The sequence below is a fragment of the Adiantum capillus-veneris genome, chromosome 13 (assembly GCF_014529385.1).
Source record: "Adiantum capillus-veneris isolate H3 chromosome 13, ASM1452938v2, whole genome shotgun sequence".
Classification (NCBI taxonomy): domain Eukaryota; kingdom Viridiplantae; phylum Streptophyta; class Polypodiopsida; order Polypodiales; family Pteridaceae; genus Adiantum; species Adiantum capillus-veneris.
In genome coordinates, this window is record NC_140943.1 from 108,922,445 (window position 1) to 108,948,425 (window position 25,981).

At 41.5% G+C, this 25,981-nt stretch overlaps 2 protein-coding genes across 2 annotated transcripts; both read left to right on the forward strand.

Annotated features, from left to right (window-relative positions):
* The first annotated feature begins 1,779 nt into the window (after nucleotides 1–1,779).
* Nucleotides 1,780–2,863, forward strand: LOC147444621 (uncharacterized). The gene is made up of 3 exons (XM_086528126.1): nucleotides 1,780–2,182; nucleotides 2,266–2,489; nucleotides 2,750–2,863. The coding sequence occupies exons 1-3, from the start codon at nucleotides 1,780–1,782 to the stop codon at nucleotides 2,861–2,863; spliced, it is 741 nt and encodes a 246-aa protein (XP_086384252.1).
* A 39-nt stretch (nucleotides 2,864–2,902) lies between these two features.
* On the forward strand, nucleotides 2,903–5,341 carry LOC147444622 (uncharacterized). The gene is made up of 9 exons (XM_086528127.1): nucleotides 2,903–3,032; nucleotides 3,171–3,342; nucleotides 3,432–3,692; nucleotides 3,774–3,825; nucleotides 4,009–4,111; nucleotides 4,193–4,606; nucleotides 4,672–4,805; nucleotides 4,883–4,919; nucleotides 5,181–5,341. Exons 1-9 carry the CDS (start codon nucleotides 2,903–2,905, stop codon nucleotides 5,339–5,341), a joined length of 1,464 nt encoding a protein of 487 aa, XP_086384253.1.
* The last annotated feature ends 20,640 nt before the right edge of the window (nucleotides 5,342–25,981 follow it).

Here is a 25,981-nt window from a genome sequence, read left to right on the forward strand (position 1 = left end):
TAAAAGATGATCACCGAAACGTTAAGCAAATCCGGTTCAAAATCTAGAAAATTATTTAAAATCTTGTCAATCACTAAAAATCTGTAAAATCTAGTAAATTGGTTTTCTAAGTAGCTTGACTTATATCCAAAATCTTTTAAAATTTTTACAATTGGGCCTCTGTCACGCAGTGTAATCCAAACCTACAAATTTTGAAATTTACATTTAAATTTTATATTTGAAGGTAAGAAAACCTTCAAACTTTGTCAATTTACCTCTGTTGGTCCAGATATGAAGATTTGCCAAGTTTTTGGTGTAATTTGATGTAAAAACCTTGGTGTAAAAACCTTCAAACTTTGTCAATTTACCTCTGTTGGTCCACTTATGAAGGTTTGCCAAGTTTTGGAAAAAAGTTTTTTACGAGCCCTACCTTTGTGTGACGCCCTCTCTCGGAGGTTTCTCTATTGCGCGCGTGCGTGGAGGCTTTCGCTTCTGCGTGAGTCCGTGCTTTTGCTCTGTTGCACGTGCGTGCGAGGAGCCATACATAATCTGCCCGTAGGAGCACGCGCCGTTGCGCGGTAGTTTAGGCATAGCGAAGAGAGCATAACACACACAGCTTAGGTCGGGTTCAGGCATAACACACACAGCTCAAGTCGCGTTCATCAGGCGTGCTCAGCAATTCAGCAAATCAGCAGTTCAGCAGTTCAGTAGGTCAGCGTTCAGCAGTTCAGGCAGGTCGGGCTCAGGTCGGGTCTAGGCAGGTCGATTTCAGGCAGGTCAGCATTCAGCAGTTCAGCAAATCGTTTAGCAGTTCAGGCAGTTCAAGCTTTTGAATTCCCTAGCCGTAGGAGCGCGCGCCGGCGCGCGGTGTTTCAGATAGCAGCAAATCGTTCAACAAATCATTCAGCAAATCGTTTCAACAAATCGTTCAGCAAAGCGACAAGCTCAACAAATCGAGCTCTGCAAGTTCATTTAGCAGGTTCCAAAAGATTGTGGCTTCCGGCTTTAGAAAGGGCTTTGAGAGGTGTGATTGAGATCAAGGATTGACAATGGCTGGTCGAAACTCCGCGTTGACTCGAAGGGGTCGTCCACCTACAAGGTACTCAATGATGCTCAATGCATCCTAAACTTAGCTTAACATTTCCATTCTATATTAGCTTGGCTTTGAAGGGGGATATTCCTCAATTTAATATCAGCTGGTTCTGTATGCATTTGATATATTGAGACCCCGACTAATTAGGTAGTTTGTAAAACATCTTTTAATTGAGCCTGAATTAGAAAAAACCTATACATTTAAGATCTTTAAAAAAGATACATTATGTGTTGGGCTAAAGATACAGTATGTTTAAGATCTTTAAAAAAGATACATTAGGTTGATTTGTGTTGAGCTAAAGATACATTATGTTTAAGGTCTTAAATTAATGCTTGGTTGATGGGTGTGTGGCTATGGATACATTATGGACCTTAATTTATGCTTCATGAATTATGTTTATGAAAGAATTTTAAACATTAAAATTTTTCAAGTGAGAAGCCATTATGGGCTATAGTATTTTTTGAAATAATGCTCTATGTACAAAGGTAGCTCTGTCCAATTTTTTTAAAGATTTCTGTTGTGTTTTATTTCAATATGGTGCCATATATAATTTGACTCTTTTGTAAAATTATTGTCTCCATGTTTCTTGTTGATGTTGAAACAGTCCGAAACCACGTGGAAGATCACGAAGGGGAAGGAGTAACAATGCTTCTCTTTATGGCCAGGTAGATGCTAGTGATCAAGTATCTTTAGTCTTAGCTACCGACATGATAGAGGAAATTGAGACACAAGGTGAGGAGGTTCTTTCCATGGAAATGGGACAGAGCTCTCTACATGAAGTTGATGATACTTTAGCCCCCGAGGAGAATGGTTTACAGATTGTTCCATGGGAGATAATGGATGAGGTTACCGTAGCGTCTGAGATGGAAGATGAGCAAAATATCTTTATGCATAGAGGTGCAGACATCCTTGAAATCACACGTGTTTTTAGTTGCTTTGATTGTCCCTCCATTCCTTTATGTAGATTGATTCCATATGCAAGAGTGAGAGGTTTGAGAGATGATCTCAGTGGATTGAAGGCGACCTTTGCAAAAGAAGCTTATATGCCAGAGAAAGGAGCATTCATTGTCTCTTTGGTAACATGCAAAAGAGAGGAGAGTTTTGTGAATGGTATGTGTTAACACTTTTCATTTTTGTATTGATGTCCATGTGCTGTGAATGTTGTTTGAAGTTTGACTTTGTGAATGTTCTAGATGAGATAAAGGCTACATGGGATCCTCTTTGGAATGAAATCAATGAAGAATTTGAAGCCGAGTTAAAAAAACAAAGAAAGTTTCAAGATCTTACAAATCACATGTTCTATGTTTGGGAAGGGAATCATCGTACCGTGGCTTGGATTGAAGCGATAAAAGAGAAGTTCTCCACTTCAAAGGAGAAACACTGTCGAGTCCTATGCACCATTATAGATCCCACTAAGGTGCCAGAGATTGCCTTGCTAAGCAGTTTACAACGAATGAACTTGTAAGTGTTGATGTTTCTTCTATCTTTGGTAACACTTGAATGTGAGTATCAAATGGTTTTTTGGTCTTTCAATGCAGCATGAACACTCATGCTCTTGATGTCACTCATCTCCGTGATCAGATTGTCAATACGACACATATTTGTACAACGGACCATGCAATGTATCTAAAGGGTTTGCCAGATAGAGATCAAAAACTTATTGCCGCTGTACGGAAGAAGAATGCCAAAGGTACAGAACCTTGGTATCCACTTACGCGAAGGTACCTTGGCAGATTGGTCTATGACGTATGTGTCAGACTAAATGATTTTTACTCTCATTTAAATGCATGATTTCAAAGCTTATTAACGTATATTTAATGTTAGATTCAAATGACAAAAGAAAAAGAAAAGCGAGTTGCTCTTATCAAACAAAGCTTGTCTGCGGAAGAGCATCAAAAAGAAGAAGAGAGAATTTGTGAGGAGATTACTCACAAATATCAGGATCGAATTGGAAAGGTATGTAGATAACATGAATTCACGGCATTCTCTTGAGAAAAACGTGCAAAAAGTTACTTAAGTACTTGTCATATGCAATATTAAATGTTTCAGTTGCTTAACATTGTTGATCCCAATCTTGGGACGGATTGGCTAGCAAGAGTTTTGTCTTTGAAATGGGGTCTTGATAGTTGGGCTATGTTGGAGAAGCTGAACTTAATAGCACTTCAAGATGCCCTTGTGCAAAACAAGATTCATTGGGTTTCATTATTAGAAGCAGACAAGATTACAAGGAGTGCATATGGTCTGAAAAAGGGAGATCACGTCTTTCGCATGTAAGTATAGATAAGATTAAAAGTACTAAATATATCATGTCTTTATATAAAAGTCTAACTTTGTCTCCTCTTTTTATTTGGGATTGTAGCTGGCTTCGTAGAGAGGGTTTTTTAGCTCGGGTTTTTCAGAGGGCATTTCAGATTGTGTCAGATCTTTTGGATGTGCCAGCCGTGGTGCCTTTGCAGCATGACTGCATTCTTGCATTCTACTTTGAAGAAATTAAATTTGAGGCGAGGCCCTATCTATTTCCAATAGAGGTGTCTCTTGGAGTGAAGACTAAGGATATCGATAAGCAGGCATTAAAGAAGGTGGATACATTGAGAATGGCAGCACAACGTTTGGCTTTTAGGTGAATCACTAACTGACTTAGATATATAATATTCGTTGTTATTGTTTCGTAACATTCATGTCACCTAATTGAACTTTGTAGATTCTTCATGTTCTTGGTTGCCAAGAGTGTCTTGCCTGCCATGCCCTTTCTGGCTAGACAGTGGACTCAGCTAGCGATCCAAGACACAAGCATGTATCCCTCTACTATGCACACATTGACTCCTTGGGAGATAGATAATTGATGCTGCGATGAAGGTTCCTCCAGTAGACATAGTAGAAGAGAGTCGTGCAAGTATGTTTGATCATGCTCATATTTGCCTATCTAAAAGTTACAGTGCTCTGATTTGAAGTTATCTATTTTAGCAATGCGCAACTCACAAAAGGAAAAGGAGAGGGTTGTGGATCAAATCATTGACGAGGAGGTGAAGCCACCTCCAGGTAAACTACGATTGCATTTGTTAATGCTTTCCTTCCACATGGTTGATGCATGGCTTATTAAACCTCCTTGTAATGTCTCAGTTGCTCCTGGCACGATCGTGGCTCGAAGGAGTATCTCTTTTGTTTATATTATGGAGTCTCCATCTCATTGTCTCTCTAGTTCTATGGGTACCCGATGCATGGCTATTGTTGGGGACTACATTGCCATTTCTGCAGACTATAGGGCGGGGATCCGTAATCTTTCATGGGTCCCTGTACACGAGCATCTCGTGCGGGCACGCTCTGACTCTATCGTGTATACCCGCGGCACGAAATCAGTTTCATGGGCTGCAGATTTGATTTTCTTAGATCTTCCATTTGGTGGGTCCCTCTTAGGTTCCTCTACTTCACCTCGTTGGGACATTTGCACTGAGGATCATTTACGTGCTGGCGTTCATTTGGCATTCTCGACATTGGCGGATATTGGATGGCTGTTGATCATGGTTTCTTTGGCAGGTCTATCTTGTTTATATTCATGCAAAAAAAATGTAATATTTGTGGTATTTATTATGGATATTTAGTTAAAATAACAAGAGAGGCCGTTGGCTGGGTGGAGAGATTTTCTCGTGCTTCGGAGATGGTGGTTCATCGTCGCATTGTAGTGCTCCATCATGGAGCATTTGGTTATGTGGAGAGTTTTGGTGGTCGTGTGGAGGTGATACATTTGTTTTTACATCAATATTTCAGCACTTTGTCTTGTTGTTTGCTCTAATCATGTGTCTTGTTTTGCAGTGTAATTGCTCTATGCTATTTATGATTCACAGAGTGGGTATGCATACACCTTGCTTTGTATCAGAAAGCGCTGCCTTGTTCTCCCGTCTTGGTATGCACTCTTCGGATTCTTTTATGGTGCATCACCTTTCGGAGCTCTCTCAGGCTAGATCATTATCAGGCGAGCCATTGCGAGGAGGACTACAATGGAGCCATTCTTTCATTGCATGTTTTGTGGAGCTGCTTTGCCGATGAGGAGGTATTTGTTTAGAGCTTGGATGTGGCACAGCCCCTGTACTAGCAGCTTGCTTGGCTTCAGGACGAGCATGTGTTGCAGTCGACATTGATGAGCCACTGATTTCAGGATATGTGTTACCGTTGCTTCGCCCTAGAAAGCGAGGCAGAGAGGAGGCGTCCACCTCTTTAGATATTGATGATGAGAGTGACATGCCATCGCGTGTTAATCCCTTTGACGACTAGTGAGGGCCCCTCTTACTTTTGACATTGACATTGCTCTCATCTTTTTTGTCACTATTTTTGTATTAGCGTTGGTATTTATTGATCATTGATACTGCCTATATTACTTGTTTGGTGTTTAACTTCACAATCTTTTTTTTTTTTAATGGAAGTGCATTGCGGGTCTACGCAGAGCAGATGGCTAGAACCATGGCAGTAGATACGCGGTACAATTCTTGCATCCCTGAGAGGTATCAGAGACATAACGTATTCATTGATGATGAGTGAGAGTCATCATAAGAACAATGGATTTATAACATTGGTGGAGGTTAAAATTCAAATTCATGTCTTGTTGTGGATAAGTAGTATGTACTATTTTGATGGATTTGGTTAAGGTTTAAAATCCTCATGTGAGGTGCCGTGAAGGCTTATGATTATTTTTGAAATATTGCTTCATGTACAAGGGAAACTATGTCCAAATTTTTTTAAAAGTACTTTGTTTGTTTTGCTTTGTTTTTTGTGAGAGGAGGCATAATGGTTATAACCATTTTTATTATTGTTTCAAGCGGTGATAATACCACAAATACTAATGTTCTAATATTTTGGATTGTGGATAAGTAGTATGTACTATTTTGATGGATTTGGTTAAGATTTAAAATCCTCATGTGAGGTGCCGTGAAGGTTTATGGTTATTTTTGAAATAGTGCTTCATATACAAGGGAAACTATGTCCAAATTTTTAAAAAAGTACTTTGTTTGTTTTGCTTTGTTTTTTGTGAGAGGAGCCATAATGGTTATGGCCATTTTTACTATTTTTTCAAGCAGTGATAATACCACAAATACTGATGTTCTAATATTTTGGATTGTGGATAAGTAGTATGTACTATTTTGATGTATTTGATTAAGATTTAAAATCCTCATGTGAGGTGCTGTGAAGGTTTATGGTTATTTTTGAAATAGTGCTTCATATACAAGGGAAACTATGTCCAATTTTTTTTAAAAGTACTTTGTTTTGCTTTGTTTTTCGTGAGAGGATGCATAATGGTTATGGCCATTTTTATTATTTTTTCGAGCGGTGATAATACCACAACTACAGATGTTCTAATATTTTGGATTGTGGATAAGTAGTATGTATTGTTTTGATGGATTTGATTAAGGTTTAAAATCGTCATGTGAGGTGCCGTGAAGGTTTATGATTATTTTTGAAATAGTGCTTCATGTACAAGGGAAACTATAGATCTTCGCTCGAGTTTTGCTTTGCTTGCAAAATCTTGTTCGGGCTATGGTAGGACTCCACACACACACACACACACACACACACACACACACACACACACACACACACACACACACACACACACACACACACACACACACACACTTATCTAGCTTTGCTCCTTGTCTAACCCTTGGCTGACATTTTCCCTCTTTGGTGTGCTAACCTAGAGCTGTTACTCCAACTCATCTGCCAAAAATAGCTAGGTATGGTTTAATTACCTTTTTGGTCGAGAAACTCTATCACCTAAAAACTACCTACCTTATTTAAAGCTAGGTAACCCACTCCTAGTCTATTATTAGCTCGCATTTTGACTAACCTCTATAGCATCATTATTACTAGCACGAGCAGTAGACGTGTATTGCCCTCTTACAAGGAGTGTCAAAACATAAACACACATGCTCGTACACACAAACCTAGGATCTTCTCTTGCATACACTGCTTCTTGGAATTGCTCTTGCCACAATACTTCTCCCTGGCTTGATAAACACTAGAACCCTAAGGGAATACACCTCACAACTGGTCTCTTTTGGATTAGTTGGAGCTTTGAACTGGCGGTGGACTTGAATGAAACAACTCACATAATGTGAAGGTTCATAATGAAGTCAACCACTATTTGTATGGGTGCATAAAAATAACCCCTCTATTTCTGGAATCGAGGGGTGCTTATTAGTCTGCATCACCGCACGCCCTTCTTGCTTAGTACTTCCTCGCGAGCTAACACAGGCAAACGTGACCACACCCAAGATCTCTCTCTCTCTCTCTCTCTCTCACACACACACACACACACACACACACACACACACACACACACACACACACACACACACACACACACACACACACACACACACACACACACACACACACACACACACACACACACACACACACACACACAGAGATAGAGACCACTTGCGTGGAGCTCTCTTGCAAAGTTTCTCAAGCACTGGCACTCTTGACGATAACTCGGTGGATCTCTTCTTCTCCTATTGATCTGCTGCACATTACCGCTCATGATATATAGAATATGGCGCTCTGGTTGCAAAGCATTAGAACTTATGCAATCTGCCTCACATGCCCATGACGTTTTCGGCAAGGTCACACAACATGGTAGCATGGCTGTTGTCAGTTGATTTCTTCTCCACATTGGCTTTCATAGCCTCTCAAACACACAACATGATGGACGGAATGCATGTCTATAGGGGTAATTGACATCGAACATTTTTCAACTAAACCCTGCCCACTTCGGAAAGGGAAAATATTGACATTCAGGTAGGTGCAATTGCACCTACTCAGTATATTTTGTGTTTTTGATAAGTAACAAGTTCTTAGAATGTCTGTCGGAAAGAAAAACATTTGAAAGCAGCAAGTAGTAGTGTCCACTTCCAGGTTTTGTACTTAGCATAATTTGAAGTTTCTGGATTTTCTATTCACTGATATGAGTTTGCCTGAGTTGATGGACCTGAGTTGGGGATCCATTGGCACTGATATCTACCTGGATTGTTAACTACGTTAGTCATTTGGTTACTGAAAGTCGACACTAAAGTTTATGTATCGGATTATGTTTGGGGTTTGGCACTCAGAGTTGCAAACCAGAAATGGGGTGACTTGATTGGTCTAAATTACCCTTTGAACTTAGAATTAATCAATTTTAAGCAATTGCTATTTTCTATCACAGAGATATTTGCTTGCTCTCGGAACTTGGCAGAAGTAATCATAAATGTATGGATGTGGAATGACTATCATTAGCATAATAGGTATGACCATTGGACTTTGTTGACTATGAGGACTGGTCTAACTGATGATTGAACATACATAGTTAGTTTACTGCATCATAAAGAGAATTGTTTGTAGAACTTCCGAATTTGGTAGGACCATGTTTTGCATGATGGATTTTTTGACTTGAAAATAACACATATGTATTGGTTGCTAGAGCCTTAAACCTCATGTGAGGGTCTCAGCAGAGATGGCATTGATTGGAAACTTGAAATATTGTCCGTTTTACAAAGGAGATGCTGCGGAATTTATTCTGTTAGAGTTCTTTACTACTAGAAGCTGGAGTGATGTTACCTCTCTTCTATTTTAATAATGATTGTAGACTTTATAGGCTGACTTTACAGAAGAAATTAAACATCAGCCTTATATGGTGCATACAACTTCCATTGGGCTACCTCCATGGATTGTAGCTCGACACTCAGATCTAGTTTACACAGATTAGGTTATTTTTGGATTTTTACTTAATAACTTAAGATATTATCGATCTTTCAAGCTCAATCAAATTATTTAAATATGCTTATGCCTCTGGTAAAGATCCTCAAGGAAGTGGTAATGACTAGAACTTTTTGAAATACAATCTGTATGTAAATAATATGCTGTCCAACTTAAACATCCACCTAGCAAAATGGCCTTATAGACATGTACTTCTATCTTTGTATGCAGGAAATCACTTTTGATGAAGGTAAGTATATAGTGGCGACTTCACAGTTACAAAGTACTTTTTTAAAACACTTGGATAAGTACATAATTTTTAACAAAAATGTTTTACTTTGAAATTCGTTCAATTAAACGAGTCTTAATCCTCAAGTGGGGGTCTCGGAAGAGATGGTAGTAGACTGGATTGTTTAAAATTGATCCAATTTACAAAGGAGATGCTGTCCAATTTTTTCTAGAATTAAAAGATATAAACATTAGCATAAATAAATGGCTCAAACTTGATATTAGATCTTTGTTATGGTAGTAGTTTGTGTTGTAATTTTTGACACCAATAACAAGGGGAGGGAGTCGTTGACACCTGTCTTCCCAAGTAATGCTAGTTCTGACAGGCTTGTGTTGCTTACCTTGGCTACTCTATGCTGAACACTAAGCTACCAGTTCTTTTTTCCACTTATAAAATCCATAAGCATAAATTTAGGTGGATATCTGATGCCTCCAATTGTATCTTTAATGATATCACGAAGGATATTACTTTTTGCCTTGACCTTATTTTATCTGAATTTGAGCTTATTTGTGCCACTAAACAGAAAATCTGCCAAGACTTCTTGCATATCTAGTATAACCCCTTCTAGTTTACTAAAAACTCTACGGAGGTATCACTTGATGGGGAGGAGCTGGGAGCACAACGGAAGAAGAATATGCACGCACACACTCACACACACACCTCAATAGCTACACACAGGTTGAAGGGGGAGAGCCAACGTACTGTATGTCTTTCTTCTCTTATCTTATGCACTAAGGCACAATACACATTGTACTTAGTGTTAGTGGCTCACACAAGTGTATAGCTGTACACTTAGGTTTAGCGGCAGTTAGTGATGGGCGGTCGGCCACATGGCCATTAAACCTAACATTCTCCCACTTGATGGCCAATGTGGGAGAGTATAAAAAATGGAAGAGCACCACTCTTCACCCAATGCCCATCAACTTACGACAGTGTTGAAACTGATGGCTGGAGAGACTCTTAGTGAGGGCATCCGCTGTGTTATGTGATGTGGGAATCTTCACTAAATCAAGGCTCTTGTTTGCCAGGCATTCACGACTAAAGTGATAGCGCACATCAATGTGTTTCGTTTTGGAATGAAACATTGGATTGTTAGCCAAGGCAATAGCACTTTGACTGCCACAATGAAGAACTGGTGTACACTGCTCCAATCCAAGATCTTTCACTAGGCGAGCAAGCCAAATAGATTCTTTGCATTCTTCACTCAATGAAGCATACTCTGCCTTTGTGGTAGAAATGGATGTACAATCTTGAAGAACAGATCTCCAAGAAATAGCAAAACCAGCAAATGTGTAAAGCCAACCTGTTGTTGATTTACGACTGTCAACACAGCCTGCATAGTCACTGTCTACAAATCCCTGAATGGATGACTCTCCACGACCATAGCATAACTGTCTATCTGTATTGCCACTCAAGTACACGCTTAGTTTAGTTACATGGTTTGAATGACCTGGTCATTATCACTAATTGGAACATTGCTTTATGGTGTTTACATACATAGGTTGCCCCCCTTTTTTCTGGACCAGCTAGGCCTCTACCACTTGGCTGGTTATTAGTTTATGACTTATAAAGATAAGATGGCATCAGGAAGGGAATATCTTTGCTTATTTACTGAAAAATACCTCACTAATATAACAGATAAATAAACTCATGAAATTTTCTTGGGGGAATGTACCACTTACTTTAGAAGGGAAATCTGTCACTTAGATTAGAAGTGGTAATTAAACTTTTAAACACAAAGGTCTTACTGTGGACCAAGCTTGTTTAAGGTTTTAATTTTTTTTAAAAGATAGACATGGATAACAACTGGTATGGTCCATTGATACCTGTAAAACACATCCAAGGCTAAGTGAATTGGTGTCTTGTTTGGATGGATGCGGATAAGGACTCTATCTTATCTTGAAAAAGTGTTTTTTACTTCGGCAAGCTACTTTACTTTGGATGGAACACTCACTGATGACTTGGGAAGTTCTTTTACTTTCTGTATATTGAAAGGGGATCTCTTTCCGACAAACATTGTACTTAAATGATTCTAATACTGAGTTGTTTTTGTGCATATCTATTCCTTGACTCCATTGCCAGCTGTCTTTTGAATGTGAAAATTCAATTATGTCTTATTATCTAAGATTTAACAACCACACACACACACACAAATAGAGACCACTTGCGTGGAGCTCTCCTGCAAAGTTTCTGAAGCACAGGCACTTATCTAGCTGAGCTATAGTCAAACTTGATATCTAGGGGGAATTTGTAGAAAGCCGAGCATGTAGACTTCACTGGAGCCCCCCCCCCCCCCCCCCCCCCCCCCCCCCCCCCCTCTCTCTCTCTCTCTCTCTCTCTCTCTCTCTCTCTCTCTCTCTCTCGGGGGGGGGGGGGGGGGGGGGGGGGGGGGGGGTGGTCTCGGTGCAGGACACAAAGAGAGGCGACGGGAGTGAATCCATAAGGGGTTGTCAAAGCAAAGGGGAGTGGCCGTTGGAGCTTCACGTTTGGCAAACCTCCGCAATTGTAGGGCAAGAGAGCGCAGTGCGATGCAAAGCAAGGGAGAGTGGAAGAGGGTAGTGAGACAAAGCTACAACGTGATTGAGAGACCTCGACACATAACTCTCTCTCTCTCTCTCTCTCTCACACACACACACACACACACACACACAGTGCCATTTACCTTGTTGGCACTCTCTCTAGTGGTATAAGAATATATTCAACTACTACTCGAACTGCAAACAATTTTCATAAATCCTTTTCCAAAAACTAAAGCTTAATCAATCTCATTCTCTCTCTCTCTCTCTCTCTCACACACACACACACACACACACACACACACACACACATCAAGATCCCTATTTCTAGCATGCTCAATTTATGCTCATCAAGAACCACGCCGATCAATCACCTACTCCCGCATCAAGCACCCAGAGTTAAAGGAACATCTTTGAAGTTGCCTCCTAATGCCTAGTCTAGCGTTCCATTATAGGCATAATCCAATGCCCATAAGCTCCCCCCCCCCCTGTGTGTGTGTGTGCGCGCGCGCATGCGTGTGTGTTTCGCTTATTATTATGTTTGTGTGGGCATAACTTTATATGCAAAGTCTTTCTAAATTTTGCTACTTATTATGAGTATGCACACACAATTTTATATGGGAGAGAGACTGTGTGCCCTTTGTAAGGGGGAATCATCACATCCTTTGTATTAACCTTTCTCTTTGTGGAGCATTGTCTCTCAACAATTCTATCTAACATTGCATGCATGTGATCAATAGAGTTCAGACATGTCGAGGAGCCGATGCCCACTCATCATTACTTCACTCTACGTCTTGCTTTTCACCTATGGACAACCACCATTCTCTCTACCTCCTTGTTGGCCGTTTTTGAGACAACCTCCAAGACACAACTTTGCACAAAAACACGCAAACACACACATGCTATCGCACAAAGGTAGCCATGCACATAGCATCACAGTGCATGCCATAATAGACATCCGCCTCTCTCTCTCTCTCTCTCTCTCTCTCTCTCTCTCTCATCCATCATGCGCTATGTTCTTTGGCCACCATCCACCGTGCTTGGTTGCTGCTTAATTTATAGCCTCCACTGACATCCTGATTTATTGGGCATGGCTTCGACTAGCTAGTTGTTTCTCCTTAGTACAATACATGAAGAAACACACATGATATACACACCTTCATGACATTGGTATGATAAGTCTCTCTCTCCGTTCTACCCCATCTTGTGGTTGCTGTTGGCGATGCTGTTTATTAATCTCCAAAGGCATGTTTTGCCCTAGAAAAACATAAACACGTCAACATACGGTGGAGAAAAGTGGGTTAAGAGGGTATGTGAACATCAGTGTTGCATTGCCTACTCAGTAGGCAGACAAATTGGAGGAGAGGGCGAGGGCGATGTGCTTAACATGGGCACCTGAAGAGGGACTAAGGGCATACCATGAGGGTTACAATGCGTGTCCAGAGGAGTGGCGAGGAATTAGGGGGCACTAATCTGAGAGGGGCTACGGGTCGTAAGAAAAGCAAAAACGAGAGAGCCTCTCTCTCTCTCTCTCTCTCTCTCTCTCGTGGAAGCTTGCAGTACCTCTATGCAAGCTCAAAGATTGCTAAGATGCACCAACTACTACCTGGTTTCAATATTGCGCACCGGCAGTAGCGAGAAGTCTGCTTGCATTATTGTGCACCATTAGCAACAACCACAACCCGCTGCACTCACACGGCCACCAAATCATAAAGGAAAGGACAGGACTCGACAACGTAGGAGTTCGACTCGCACATTGATCACCATGCCTCTTCACTTTCTTCATCTTGGCCATATAAATAGCTTTGCTCTAGGGCTTCCAGCACCTTGCCTACCCACCACCCATTGCCATCCATCCTCCTCTCACTTGTACTACTGCACTGCAAGGTGGAGTCGCCACCTCTCCTCACCCTCCTCCCTTCACAGCCTACGGTCTTGTACAAACTACTCTCTCTCTCTCTCTACCTCGACTTGAAGCACTGCGTGTGCAAAGTAAATCTGAATGCAGAAGACCTACATACGACAACGAAGAGTGCTTGCAAGAGTAGTCCTAAAGGAAATTATTGGTATGAGTGGCATTGAGTTCTCTACCCGACTTCGTGTAGACTTTCAGAATGGACGCGGGAGCATCGGCCGGTAGGTGGATGGAACAGTGTGTGCAGGGCCTAGGGATGACCAGGAAACACTGCCTAGAGCCAACCGGACATAGGAGCTATTGACATGTGTCTTGGGGGGGAGGGGGGGGGGGGGGGGGGGGGGGGGGGGGGGGGGGGGAGCGGGGGATCCTATCGCCTTGGTACAAATCCTTCTTCTTAGCATGTATTTTGTCCAAAAAAATAATAAGTTTCTTATATCTTTTTGTAGAGATGGCTTTTTTTATGTTTGTAAAAGTCAATGTTAGTAATTTGTGCTACAAAATAATGGAATGCCCTTCAAAGACTAGCTTCCAAGTCACATGCAAGTTATAGACATAATTTCATACTTGAGCACGTGCTGAATAAGAGCATAATTTTGGTCTTCCAAAGGTCCCCTCATGGAATTGGGGCTATTTTAGTATAATTTAACAGTTACAATTGACCTTATATGTTGAAACCAAGAAACTATGTATTTTTTTGGCTCCCTAACTAGGTTAAATCTCGTTGCTTGAACTCGATCTTGAATTTTTTATTGTGCCAAAAATAAAATTGAAACCAAGGTTTTAGGTGCCCCAATTGTGTCCGTACCACCTACTTTGATACATTTAGTTAACATACGTGGAAAGTTTGATATTAATTGAGGTTTTGAATGATTATGTCTCAAGAATTAAAATATCAGTTTTCTCTTGCACAATTTTGAATATTTGAAATAATCCAATAATTGCTGCATACCAAAGCCCTTTTACTTGCCACCTTGAGTCCTCAATGGAAAGGGGAAGCAATGTATCACTTTATAAAATTCTTTTACTTGCCACCTTGAGTCCTCAATGGAAAGGGTAAGCAATGTATCACTTTCTAAAACTCACAAATACATCAAAAACATATTCTTCTTTGTATACAAAGATATTCTTGAAATGGCAATATCGAATACGTAAAACATTCCATTATTGTATATACTCTCAAGTGAATTTTTTTTCACATGAGATTTTCAATTATCTATAGCACATGGAAATGTCACGTAAAATTTTCTACAAGGTCGCTTTATTTGTTCTTGAGCTTATAAAGCTGATTTCTTCAAAGAATTAATCACAGTCTTACAAGCGTCAACTTGATGAGTATAGTTCTAGATCATGGGAGCTTCTAAATTGCAAGGATATATATTTAAAAGACCATTTAGCTAACATATTTAAGAATGTCAAGAGGATTTTCTTTTATACATTGTCTAATGCAAGTAGCAGTTAATTTAAATTTGTAACAAGGACAATTAAGTGTCCTGTTTTGGTACCAAACTAGTGTTAATTAGGGGGATATTTGTTCAAAATAGCATCGGATGTGTACTACTTAGAAAATCCTTGTTGCATATGATAGCTTTCTATTATGCGGCGCAAGGGGCCGCACAATCCACAGCCGAGTGCGGGCCAATAGCTTGTAGTGGCATTGGTAACACTACTGAAGATAAGTGACAATGGGTATCAATAGGAGGAGCGAGAGAATGGTGATAGCCTAGAAACTACAACAAAGAGGCCTATGCTCTCAACTTGCATGAGGGTGCCTTTTTATATGCGGAGAAGAGGGGAGCAATATGGATGACAAAGCCCTTTCCCAACCCATTAAAGCAAACCTCTAGTCAATCTCAACAGATTGGAAGTTGGAGGGGACTATGTAGAAAGCCGAGCATATATATTTCACTGGAGGCAACGACACCTCTCTCTCTCTCTCTCTCTCTCTCTCTCTCTCTCTCTCTCTCTCTCTCTCTCTCTCTCTCGTGTTGTGTTGCTTGTGCGATTGCCAGGCTACATAACACACTCCCGAGGGGAGGTGGACGAATGGAGGAGGTGCCATCATGTGGTGGGGGGAGGGGCGGGGTCTTGATGCAGGACACAAAGACAGGCGAACGAGAGAGAAGGGTTTGTCAGAGCAAAGGGGAGGAACTGTTGGAGCTTGAGGTTTGGCAAACCTCCACAATTGTAGGGCAAGCAGAGCACAATTCGGTGCAAAACATGGGAGAGTGGAAGAGGCTAGTGTGACAGAGCTTTGGAAGGCGGGAATCATCACATCCTTTGTATTAACCTTTCTCTTTGCGGAGCAATGTCTCTGGACAATTCTATCTAACATTGTGTGCATGTGATCAATAGAGTCTAGACACCATGTCAAGGAGCCAATGCCCACTCATCACTACTTCACTTTACGTCTTGATTTCTACCTATGGCTAGCCACTATTCTCTTTGCCTAGTGCCCCGCCTTGTTGTTGGCCGCTTTTGAGACAACCTGCAAGACACAATTTTGCACAAAAAGATGCAAACACACACACACACACACACACACACACACACACACACACACACACGTTGTCGCACAGAGGTAGCCATGCACATAGCACCATAGTGCATGACATAATAGACATCAGTCTCTCTCTCTCTCTCTCTCTCTCTCTCTCTTCATCATGCACTATGTTCTTTGGCCACCATCTACCATGCTTGACTGCTACTTAATTTAAAGCCTCCACAGACATCTTGATTTATTGGGCATGTCTTCCAGCTAGTTGATGCTGCCTAGTACAACTCATGTAGAAACACACATGATATATACACCTTCATGACATTGGTATGATAGGTCTCTCTCTCTCTCTCTCTCTCTCTCTCTCTCTCTCTCTCTCTCTCTCTCCTCGATCTACCCCATCTTGTGGTTGCTGTTGGAGATGTTGTTTATTAATCTGCAAAGCCAAGTTTTGTGGTTGGTTTCCCTAACAAAACATAAACACATTGGAGTGGGCAACATAGGGTGGAGCAAAGTGGGCTGAGAGGGCATGTGAACATCAATGTCGCAGTGCCTACTCAGTAGTAGGCAGGAAAATTGGAGGAGAGGGCAAGGGCGATGGGATTGCCATTGGTAGCTGAACCGGGGCTAAGGGCATACCATGAGGGTTACAATGCGTGTCCAGAGGAGTGGCCAGGAATTAGGGGGTGCTAATCTGTTTGCGAAGAGGAGGGGCTAAGGGGTTTAAGAACCCCCCCCCCCCCCCCGCCCCCTTCTCTCTCTCTCTCTCTCAACTTTTGCAATACCTCTATGCAAGCATAGAGATCGCAGTACCTCTATCTCTGAGGCATGGTTGTAGGATGTCTATGCACCATTTTGGGAATGGGATCGTGCTAGCTATGGTGGATGAAAGAGAAACATAGCGTCAATGTGTGAGTGTGTGTGTGTAAGAAAGGTTATCACTCAAGTGAATTAGGTTCCAAGATAGAATTAGCTTGGACTCATAAACACAATCTTGAGTATTGACTTAGCTTAGCACAAGCTCACCATAGACAAGCATGTAGTGCAAAATAGAGTCGTGTTTATTCATTCATGAAATGAGCTTTAAGTAGCTCTACAACCTTCCTCCACAGCATGTGGGATAATTCCACTCTTCTCTCCTTGACTCACACTGTAGGACAAAGCTCACACTTTACAATCCTCCCCTTGAGGTTTGGACTATGACAAAATACTGAAGATGCATGATCCACACAGGATGATAAGCTGGTATCCACACAAGATGGTAAAGTCCACACAGGCTGACAAAATCCACACAGGATGATAATATCCACACAGGAAAATAAAAGTCCTCCCCTACAAGTAGAGAGGCTACATCTTCAAAGTACGTCTTTATAAAAGACAAGGTTGGTCTCTCCTCTGTCTTCTTCGTCTTCTACTATGTGAGCTGATCCTTTGTTAGGTCTCTTGCCTTCGTAGCTTTTGCTGTTGCTTCTGCTACTGCTGCTTTCTTCACTACTACTGCCTCCATTTGAGTAGCATCGAGAAGGTGGGTGTCCCTTCTTACCACATTTGTTGCAAGGATTTGTTTGTGTATGAGTCTTTTGCTACGTGTCCCATTCTTCCACATTCATAACACTTTCTTTCGGTTGATGATGTCGACGGTGAATGTATTCCTCTTGAGGATGTTGTGATAAAGGCCCCTCTTGATGGAGTTAATGAACCTCTTTGCTTTCTTTCTTCTGCTTGGACTGAGTTGATGACATCTTGAAAAGGTGGAGCCGGTTCTTTTTCTTCAAGAATAGTGACTAAGTGGTCATAAGAAGGTGGAAGTTCACTTAATAGTATGGCCACTTTGTCGTCTTCTGGTACTTCGAACTGGATGTAAGTGAGCTGCGTGACAATGCTTTTAAGCCTATTTACTAGGGTAGCAATGTCCTCTCCTTCAATCATGGTGATCTTGTAAAGTTGTCTTTTGAGACTAACTTTACTTCTCTTGGCCCTAGCTATAAAATTGCTTTCTAAAACATGCCAGGCATCATGTGCATGCGTACATTCGTCTATGAAATGCACATAATTGTCATGCAAGGAGGTGATGATGATTCCTAACGCTTGTTCGTCTTTGGCCAAATTTTGTGTACTTGTTATGAGTGTAGATGCCCTAGTGTGCACTCCATCGGGTTCGGCTTGTTTCTCTAAGGCAGTGCTGATGACAGACCATAAGCATTTTTTCATAAGGTAACCTCTTAACTTCGTTTGCCAGGTGTGAAACCCTTCCCCGTTGAATTTTTCTATTCCCTTGTCCCCCCTTTGTGCTAATAGAGGGGTCTTAGCTTAGGAGACTCTCCTAGCCAGTGTCTACCTCTTTACATGAGCACAATTGATGATAGAAAATTTATTTGCAAAATTTTGTGCTTGGTTGCAAATTTTAAGATTTATTGCATGAGAGAGAGAGAGAGAGAGAGAGAGAGAGAGAGAGAGAGAGAGAGAGAGAGAGAGAGAGAGAGAGAGAGAGATTGATTTCTTTAATTTTTTTGTGAAGCTCCTCTTCACAAAAAAAATCTGTTCTTTGACTTCTTGGAAGTCCCGACTCGAAGCTCAATGAAAAACCGCCTTTGAATGCTGTTGAAGTAGTTTGAAGAAGTCTAGCAGTTTGAATGCCTTTTTGTAAAGTTATTGGAACTTTATGCTTCTTGAATGGATGAGCACTTGATGCTCCGCAGTGGAGCACAATCTCTAGTGCCTTGGCCTTGGAGGCCCTTAGAATTTGAAATGCAAGTCGGCTTTGTAGGAAGGTCCTGGGATAGGGGGTTTTAAATGGGCTTCGGGCAGGTCGGGCAGGCGAGGGCAGATCGTCGGGCAGGCGGGCAACAACGGATGCGCTGGATGATGAATCAGGCTTGCAGCCGATCGGTGGCGGACCCAAATTCTCAATTCAAAATAATTTACCGCAAGGGTTGAGGTCTGCCAGTGGGCGGCCGGGTAGTGGGACCTCCTCCTTGCGGACCCGCCGTCTTCAAAAATAGATTTCTAATCATAATTCGGGTCCGCCCAGCTTGCCCGAAATAGATAACTCGATTTGAGCCTCTGACCCCATGAGTCAATGCCCCTTTTGTGGTGCACTAGCCAACAAAGCCCACAAGCTTTGCTTGTGAAGGATCTCCTAAAAATTAACTCTTAAACTCGAGCTAGCAGGATTCCATACACACACACACACACACACCTAAATATAGGTAGCTTTGAGGGTAGGTTTAATGGAGTTATCAGGCTCGGATTGCAGAGCTTGAAGGCTCTATGAAACATAACTTGGCAATGTAGGAGCTGGACTTGCATAATGATCATCTCAGCCCATGCCTCTTCACCTTCTTCATCTTGGCCATATGCATAGCTCTCCTCTCGGGGTTCCTTCGCCGTGCCCACCCACCCATTCCCATCGATCCTCCTCCCACTTGTAGTATTGCACTGCAAGGTGTGGAGTCGCCACCTCTCCTGGCCCTCCTCACTTAAGAGCCTGCGGTCTAGTACAAACTACTCTCTCTCTCTCTCTCTCTCTCTCTCTCTCTCTCTCTCTCTCTCTCTCTCTCTCTCTCTCTCTCTCTCTCTCTCTCTCTCTCTCTCTCTCCCCCCCCCCCCCCCCCCCCCCCCCCCCTCCCCTTGAAGCACTATGCATGCGAAGTAAATCTCAATGCAGAAGACCTACATACAACGACGAAGAGTGCCTGCAAGAGTAGTCCTAAAGGAAATTGTGGGTATGAGTGGCATTGAGTTCTCTACCCGACTTCGCGTATAAATTCGGAATGGACGCGGGAGAGTAATGACCGGCAGGTGGCTGGAACAGTGTGCAGAGGGCCCATGGATGAGCGGGAAACATTGCCTGGAGCTATTGACATGTGTTCGAAGGCCCGGGGGGGGGGGGGGGGGGGGGGGGGGGGGGGGGGGGGGGGGGACCAGAATCCCTCCCCCCATTATAGATAGTATAGATCCACAAAAAATATTTAAGGTTGGAATTAACATTATCTGGATTTAAAATTTGCCTATACAAAATAAATTTGGATAGTACTCTAGTTCTGTTTAGAATACATGCCAGGGCTATTTTTTTTGGCCTATAGAAGGCGATAAAGGAGTGTATGGCTTTGGAGCCTGCAAAAATGTCACCATCCTTTCTTTGATAGCTTTTGGATAGTGTCATAATAACTAATATCTAATTCTCCTAAATGATTTTCTCATGTTAAACTGATCATTTAATATGGGGAGGTACCACGGGAGAAAAAGTTAGAATATTGGTTAAGTTGGCAGACCGGCCACAACAGGGATCCAAAGGAGGGAAAATAGGGATCCAAAGGGGGGGCCATCTGCAAAAGAGCAATGTGCAACAATGGGCTTTAAAGACACTAAGGTTCAGCCCATTAATACTTCCAAAATGCTAAGGTTCCAAAATTCAAAGGTTGTGTCCAATGGTCAAGCTTAGTGAAATGGGATGCTTTGTGAGTGTGCCAAAAAGTCTTCAAGACTCCTACATAGGAGGGGGCGAGCCCTGTAAGTAGGGGATGACACACACACACACACACCACCACACACACACACACACACACACACACACACACACACACATACACACTATGGGTGAACATTATGGAGTCTTATATATCTCCCCCCCCCCCCCCCCCCACCCCCTCTCCCCCCCTATTGGCAAAGTAGGGCCTACATTACTAGCATTGTGCCACTGACTTGGGTATTGGGCAAGGAGCTCGTAAAAAAATCTTCAAAACTATCATTACAGAAGGAAGGCGGCTCCTTCCATCCTCGGACCGTGTAAAGGTGAGCTTTCTCCCCTGGCAGTAATGGCATCTGACGGACGAGGCGCTCTCATAGCATGGGGCGGCTCTACTCTCTTCACTTCAGACACTCAGGAAAGCGTGCATACCAAACCTATAAAGGTGAGGGCACTCCTTGGCCCTCACTTAGCTTGAGATTCAGTGTGTATATTGGGTAAACCCGTTCTGTGTTATTTCCGCTTGAAATACCAAAAGCAATGGAGCTTGCTACTCAGTCACCACAGGTATTATAAGTCTTCCTAAACTGTCTTCTTTTTTGCCAAAAACCGACTGCTGTTTTTTTTGTAGCATGAGGCCTGATCAAGCTTAATGGTTATTATCCCTTGACTGACTATGGTTCTGGAGATGTTCTAGCATAGCATATGGTTGCTAAATACTACATAAAGCTCTCAAAGGCTTTGGCAATCATTTAAATGACTGCAGAATAGGTGTCTTTGGTTTTTTTTCTCTCTGACTAAAACATTTTTTTCCCTAAAGAAAGATTGTAGCAGCATATGGGTAGTGCTACCTACTCTTTTGCCCTCAATTAGGGTGGGACATATTTAGATGGGTTGGCATCTCTTGGGCAGATCAAGGGAAATGACTGGATGTACTAACTAAGGCATACTTTGATGGATAGTGGTTGTTCTGTTGCGGAACCTTGGACAATTTTTTCGTTACTGCATATAAATTTTTCTATCACCAAGCTCCTATCTACTTGTTTTTTCTGATAGGCCTAGGCATTATTGATGACCTTGGAATCACTTATGCATAGGAAATGAAGGGAGGTATTTTCAGTTTTCGGTTTTTTTTTGAAGAGAAAAACTTGTCATAGAAGCCGAGGCTTGCCACAGTGTGATGAAATGGCTCAAAAAAAACCATGGAAAGACTTCACCTCTGCATAAAATTATTAGGTAGATATGGGGCAGTATGTTGGCATGTACAAGTGTATATGGTTGGGAGTATATTGGTTGGCTTGGCTTCATGGCCGTTCTTAAACATCTGTTTCAACTGACGAAAAAATTGGTTTTTTCCAAATATATGAATAGATGCAGCATTTGAGTGTGAACCTAATGGTCACTTGGCTCTGAAAAAAAACTAGCATGATAGACTGGTTATGTCGCTGTTTTTTTAAAAAAACTGGTTTTTTTCTGGCTTTTTTCTCAAGCTGTTGCGAGTTATCTCAAACTTGTGGCTTAACTAATCTTTTGACGTTAAAACTGGTTTTTTTAAAAAAAGCTAATCTTAGCTTTGTATCTTTCAAAACATGGGGTACTATGTATGGATTCACAATGTGAGGAAGGATGACCTCTTGCTTGGCATAACCCTGGGGTTTTTTTTAGGGGAACTACCAATCTTTGGATATTCTGCTCTTTATGAAGGAAAGTATATGGTTTTTTTAGCATGTGGAAAGGAACTGATAAAAAGACGCTACACTTAAAAGTATCTTGGCTAAAATAGAGCTAAATACTGTCGAACTGAATGGAATACTAAGGGCTTAATGAGAAACTCGAAGTTTTTTGAAGGTAAGAATGTGGGGATTACTCTCAAACATTGCGGAAAAATTTGACCTCTTTCTCATAAACATAAAAGCTCCACTTGAATAGGTTTCTTTGATACTCTTTTTGGAAAGAGAATAGTTGCTACTGTTATTTTTAAGCATAGCTACCTAGCTATGGAGAAAGCTTGGGAAATTGAAGGTAAGTATATGGTTGGTACTCTCAAAACTTGGCATAAATACCGAGATATGACTCGAGAAATGTGGTCTCACGTGATAAGAATGGAGTTTTTACAAAACTTTATTGACTAGTAAGGATATGGCTGTTTCTATGAGCTCAAGCATAGCTACCAAGCTATGGCTTAAACAAGTAGACCTCACTGTTTTTTAAAAAAACTCTCTATAACCTAGCTTGTCTAAAGTAATTAAATTCTGTAAAGATGGACATGGAGAACAACTGATATAGTCCATTAATACCTGTAAAACACATCCAAGGCTAACTGAATTGTTGTCTTGTTTGGATGGATGCAGGTAAGGACTCTATCTTATCTTGGAGGGTTTCTTTTCTTTGGCAAGCAGCACTTCTGTTATGAAATATCCATTGAAAAACGGGGAAGTTTTTTTACTACCAAACCACATTGAAAGAGGATCTCTTTCTCACAATCTTTGTACTTAGATAACTCTGATACTGAATTATTTCGTACAAATCAGTTCATTGATCCTTGGCCAATTGTCTTTTGAATGTAAAAGTTCAATTATGTCTTATTAAGTAAGATTTAATACAACTACACACACATCCTATACATAAGGTCTTCCCTCTAGGGATACCGGGATGCTGGCCTAGGATATTCTCGATAGAATAGAGTTCTATATTGGGACCCACAGTCGTTAAAACCTTTTTTGGTAGGCTGGTGTTAGGTGGCCCCTTTGTTAGACTCTCTTCTGGTCCCCTGCTCACGGCTACCATAGTCTCTGACTCAGCCGGTTTAAGGTTTGCAGGACCAAAAAAGACTTTACCTCGAAGACACTTTTCTAATCTTTATATCAACTGTGTTTCAGGACTGCTCACAGTATAGACTGACAGCTCGCATGAGTACAAATCACAACCCTAAAAATCACGCAAAGATCCTTGACCAGATCAAGCTCTTTATAAAAGAACATGCACCAAAAGACTCCATAGCGGAGGATTCAACTCTTGGGGATTTCTGCAAAACAGCCCACTTTCTTAACCTATCGATATCCCTTCACGCCCCATCTACAGGAGGATACGACTTGAGATTCATCTGGAAAAAGGATCTTATCAAACTACCACACATAGAATTCATCAAAAGAAACAGCAAAAGGGCCCTACAAATCCTCTATCAGCTCCTGTATTAGACTTCTACACTTAATCTGCTACTCTTCTTCGCCACCTTCCATTGCTTGGGAGGAAATTTCAGTACTTATTAAAAAATACTGCCTGAATGGATTTAATTACAATCAAATCCGTAATATCATCACTCAGGCTCTCATTAGGCCCAACTGGCCTGGACTGTTATTCCAAAAAGAGAGTCTTATCACTCACATAAGGTAGTAGGCCCATACACAATGGGCCTACTACTGACCCATTGTGTATGGTGCCTGGGTTAGGGCGGGTACACACACACACACACACACACACACACACACAACACACACACACACACACACACACACACACACACACACACACACACACACACACACTATGGGTGAACATTATGGAGTCTTATATCTCTCTCCCCCCCCCCCCCCCCCCCCCCCCTCTCTCCCCCCCTATTGGCAAAGTAGGGCCTACATTACTAGCATTGTGCCACCGACTTGGGTATTGGGCAAGGAGCTCATAAAAAAAATCTTCAAAACTATCATTACAGAAGGAAGGCGGCTCCTTCCATCCTCGGACCGTGTAAAGGTGAGCTTTCTCCCCTGGCAGTAATGGCATCTGACGAACGAGGCGCTCTCATAGCATGGGGCGGCTCTACTCTCTTCACTTCAGACACTCAGGAAAGCCTGCATACCAAACCTATAAAGGTGAGGGCACTCCTTAGCCCTCACTTAGCTTGAGATTCAGTGTGTATATTGGGTAAACCCGTTTTGTGTTATTTCCGCTTGAAATACCAGAAGCAATGGAGCTTGCTACTCAGTCACCACAGGTATTATAAGTCTTCCTAAACTGTCTTCTTTTTCGCCAGAAACCGACTGCTGTTTTTTTTGTAGCATGAGGCCTGATCAAGCTTAATGGTTATTATCCCTTGACCGACTATGGTTCTGGAGATGTTCTAGCATAGAATATGGTTGCTAAATACTACATAAAGCTCTCAAAGGCTTTGGCAATCGTTTAAATGACTGCAGAATAGGTGTCTTTGGTTTTTTTTCTCTCTGACTAAAACGTTTTTTTCCCTAAAGAAAGATTGTAGCAGCATATGGGTAGTGCTACCTACTCTTTTGCCCTCAATTAGGGTGGGACATATTTAGATGGGTTGGCATCTCTTGGGCAGATCAAGGGAAATGACTGGATGTACTAACTAAGGCATACTTTGATGGATAGTGGTTGTTCTGTTGCGGAACCTTGGACAATTTTTTCGTTACTGCATATAAATTTTTTTATCACCAAGCTCCTATCTACTTGTTTTTTCTGATAGGCCTAGGCATTATTGATGACCTTGGAATCACTTATGCATAGGAAATGAAGGGAGGTATTTTCAGTTTTTGGTTTTTTTTTGAAGAGAAAAACTTGTCATAGAAGCCGAGGCTTGCCACAGTGTGATGAAATGGCTCAAAAAAAACCATGGAAAGACTTCACCTCTGCATAAAATTATTAGGTAGATATGGGGCAGTATGTTGGCATGTACAAGTGTATATGGTTGGGAGTATATTGGTTGGCTTGGCTTCATGGCCGTTCTTAAACATCTGTTTCAACTGACGAAAAAATTGGTTTTTTCCAAATATATGAATAGATGCAGCATTTGAGTGTGAACCTAATGGTCACTTGGCTCTGAAAAAAAACTAGCATGATAGACTGGTTATGTCGCTGTTTTTTTAAAAAAACTGGTTTTTTTCTGGCTTTTTTCTCAAGCTGTTGCGAGTTATCTCAAACTTGTGGCTTAACTAATCTTTTGACGTTAAAACTGGTTTTTTTAAAAAAAGCTAATCTTAGCTTTGTATCTTTCAAAACATGGGGTACTATGTATGGATTCACAATGTGAGGAAGGATGACCTCTTGCTTGGCATAACCCTGGGGTTTTTTTTAGGGGAACTACCAATCTTTGGATATTCTGCTCTTTATGAAGGAAAGTATATGGTTTTTTTAGCATGTGGAAAGGAACTGATAAAAAGACGCTACACTTAAAAGTATCTTGGCTAAAATAGAGCTAAATACTGTCGAACTGAATGGAATACTAAGGGCTTAATGAGAAACTCGAAGTTTTTTGAAGGTAAGAATGTGGGGATTACTCTCAAACATTGCGGAAAAATTTGACCTCTTTCTCATAAAACATAAAAGCTCCACTTGAATAGGTTTCTTTGATACTCTTTTTGGAAAGAGAATAGTTGCTACTGTTATTTTTAAGCATAGCTACCTAGCTATGGAGAAAGCTTGGGAAATTGAAGGTAAGTATATGGTTGGTACTCTCAAAACTTGGCATAAATACCGAGA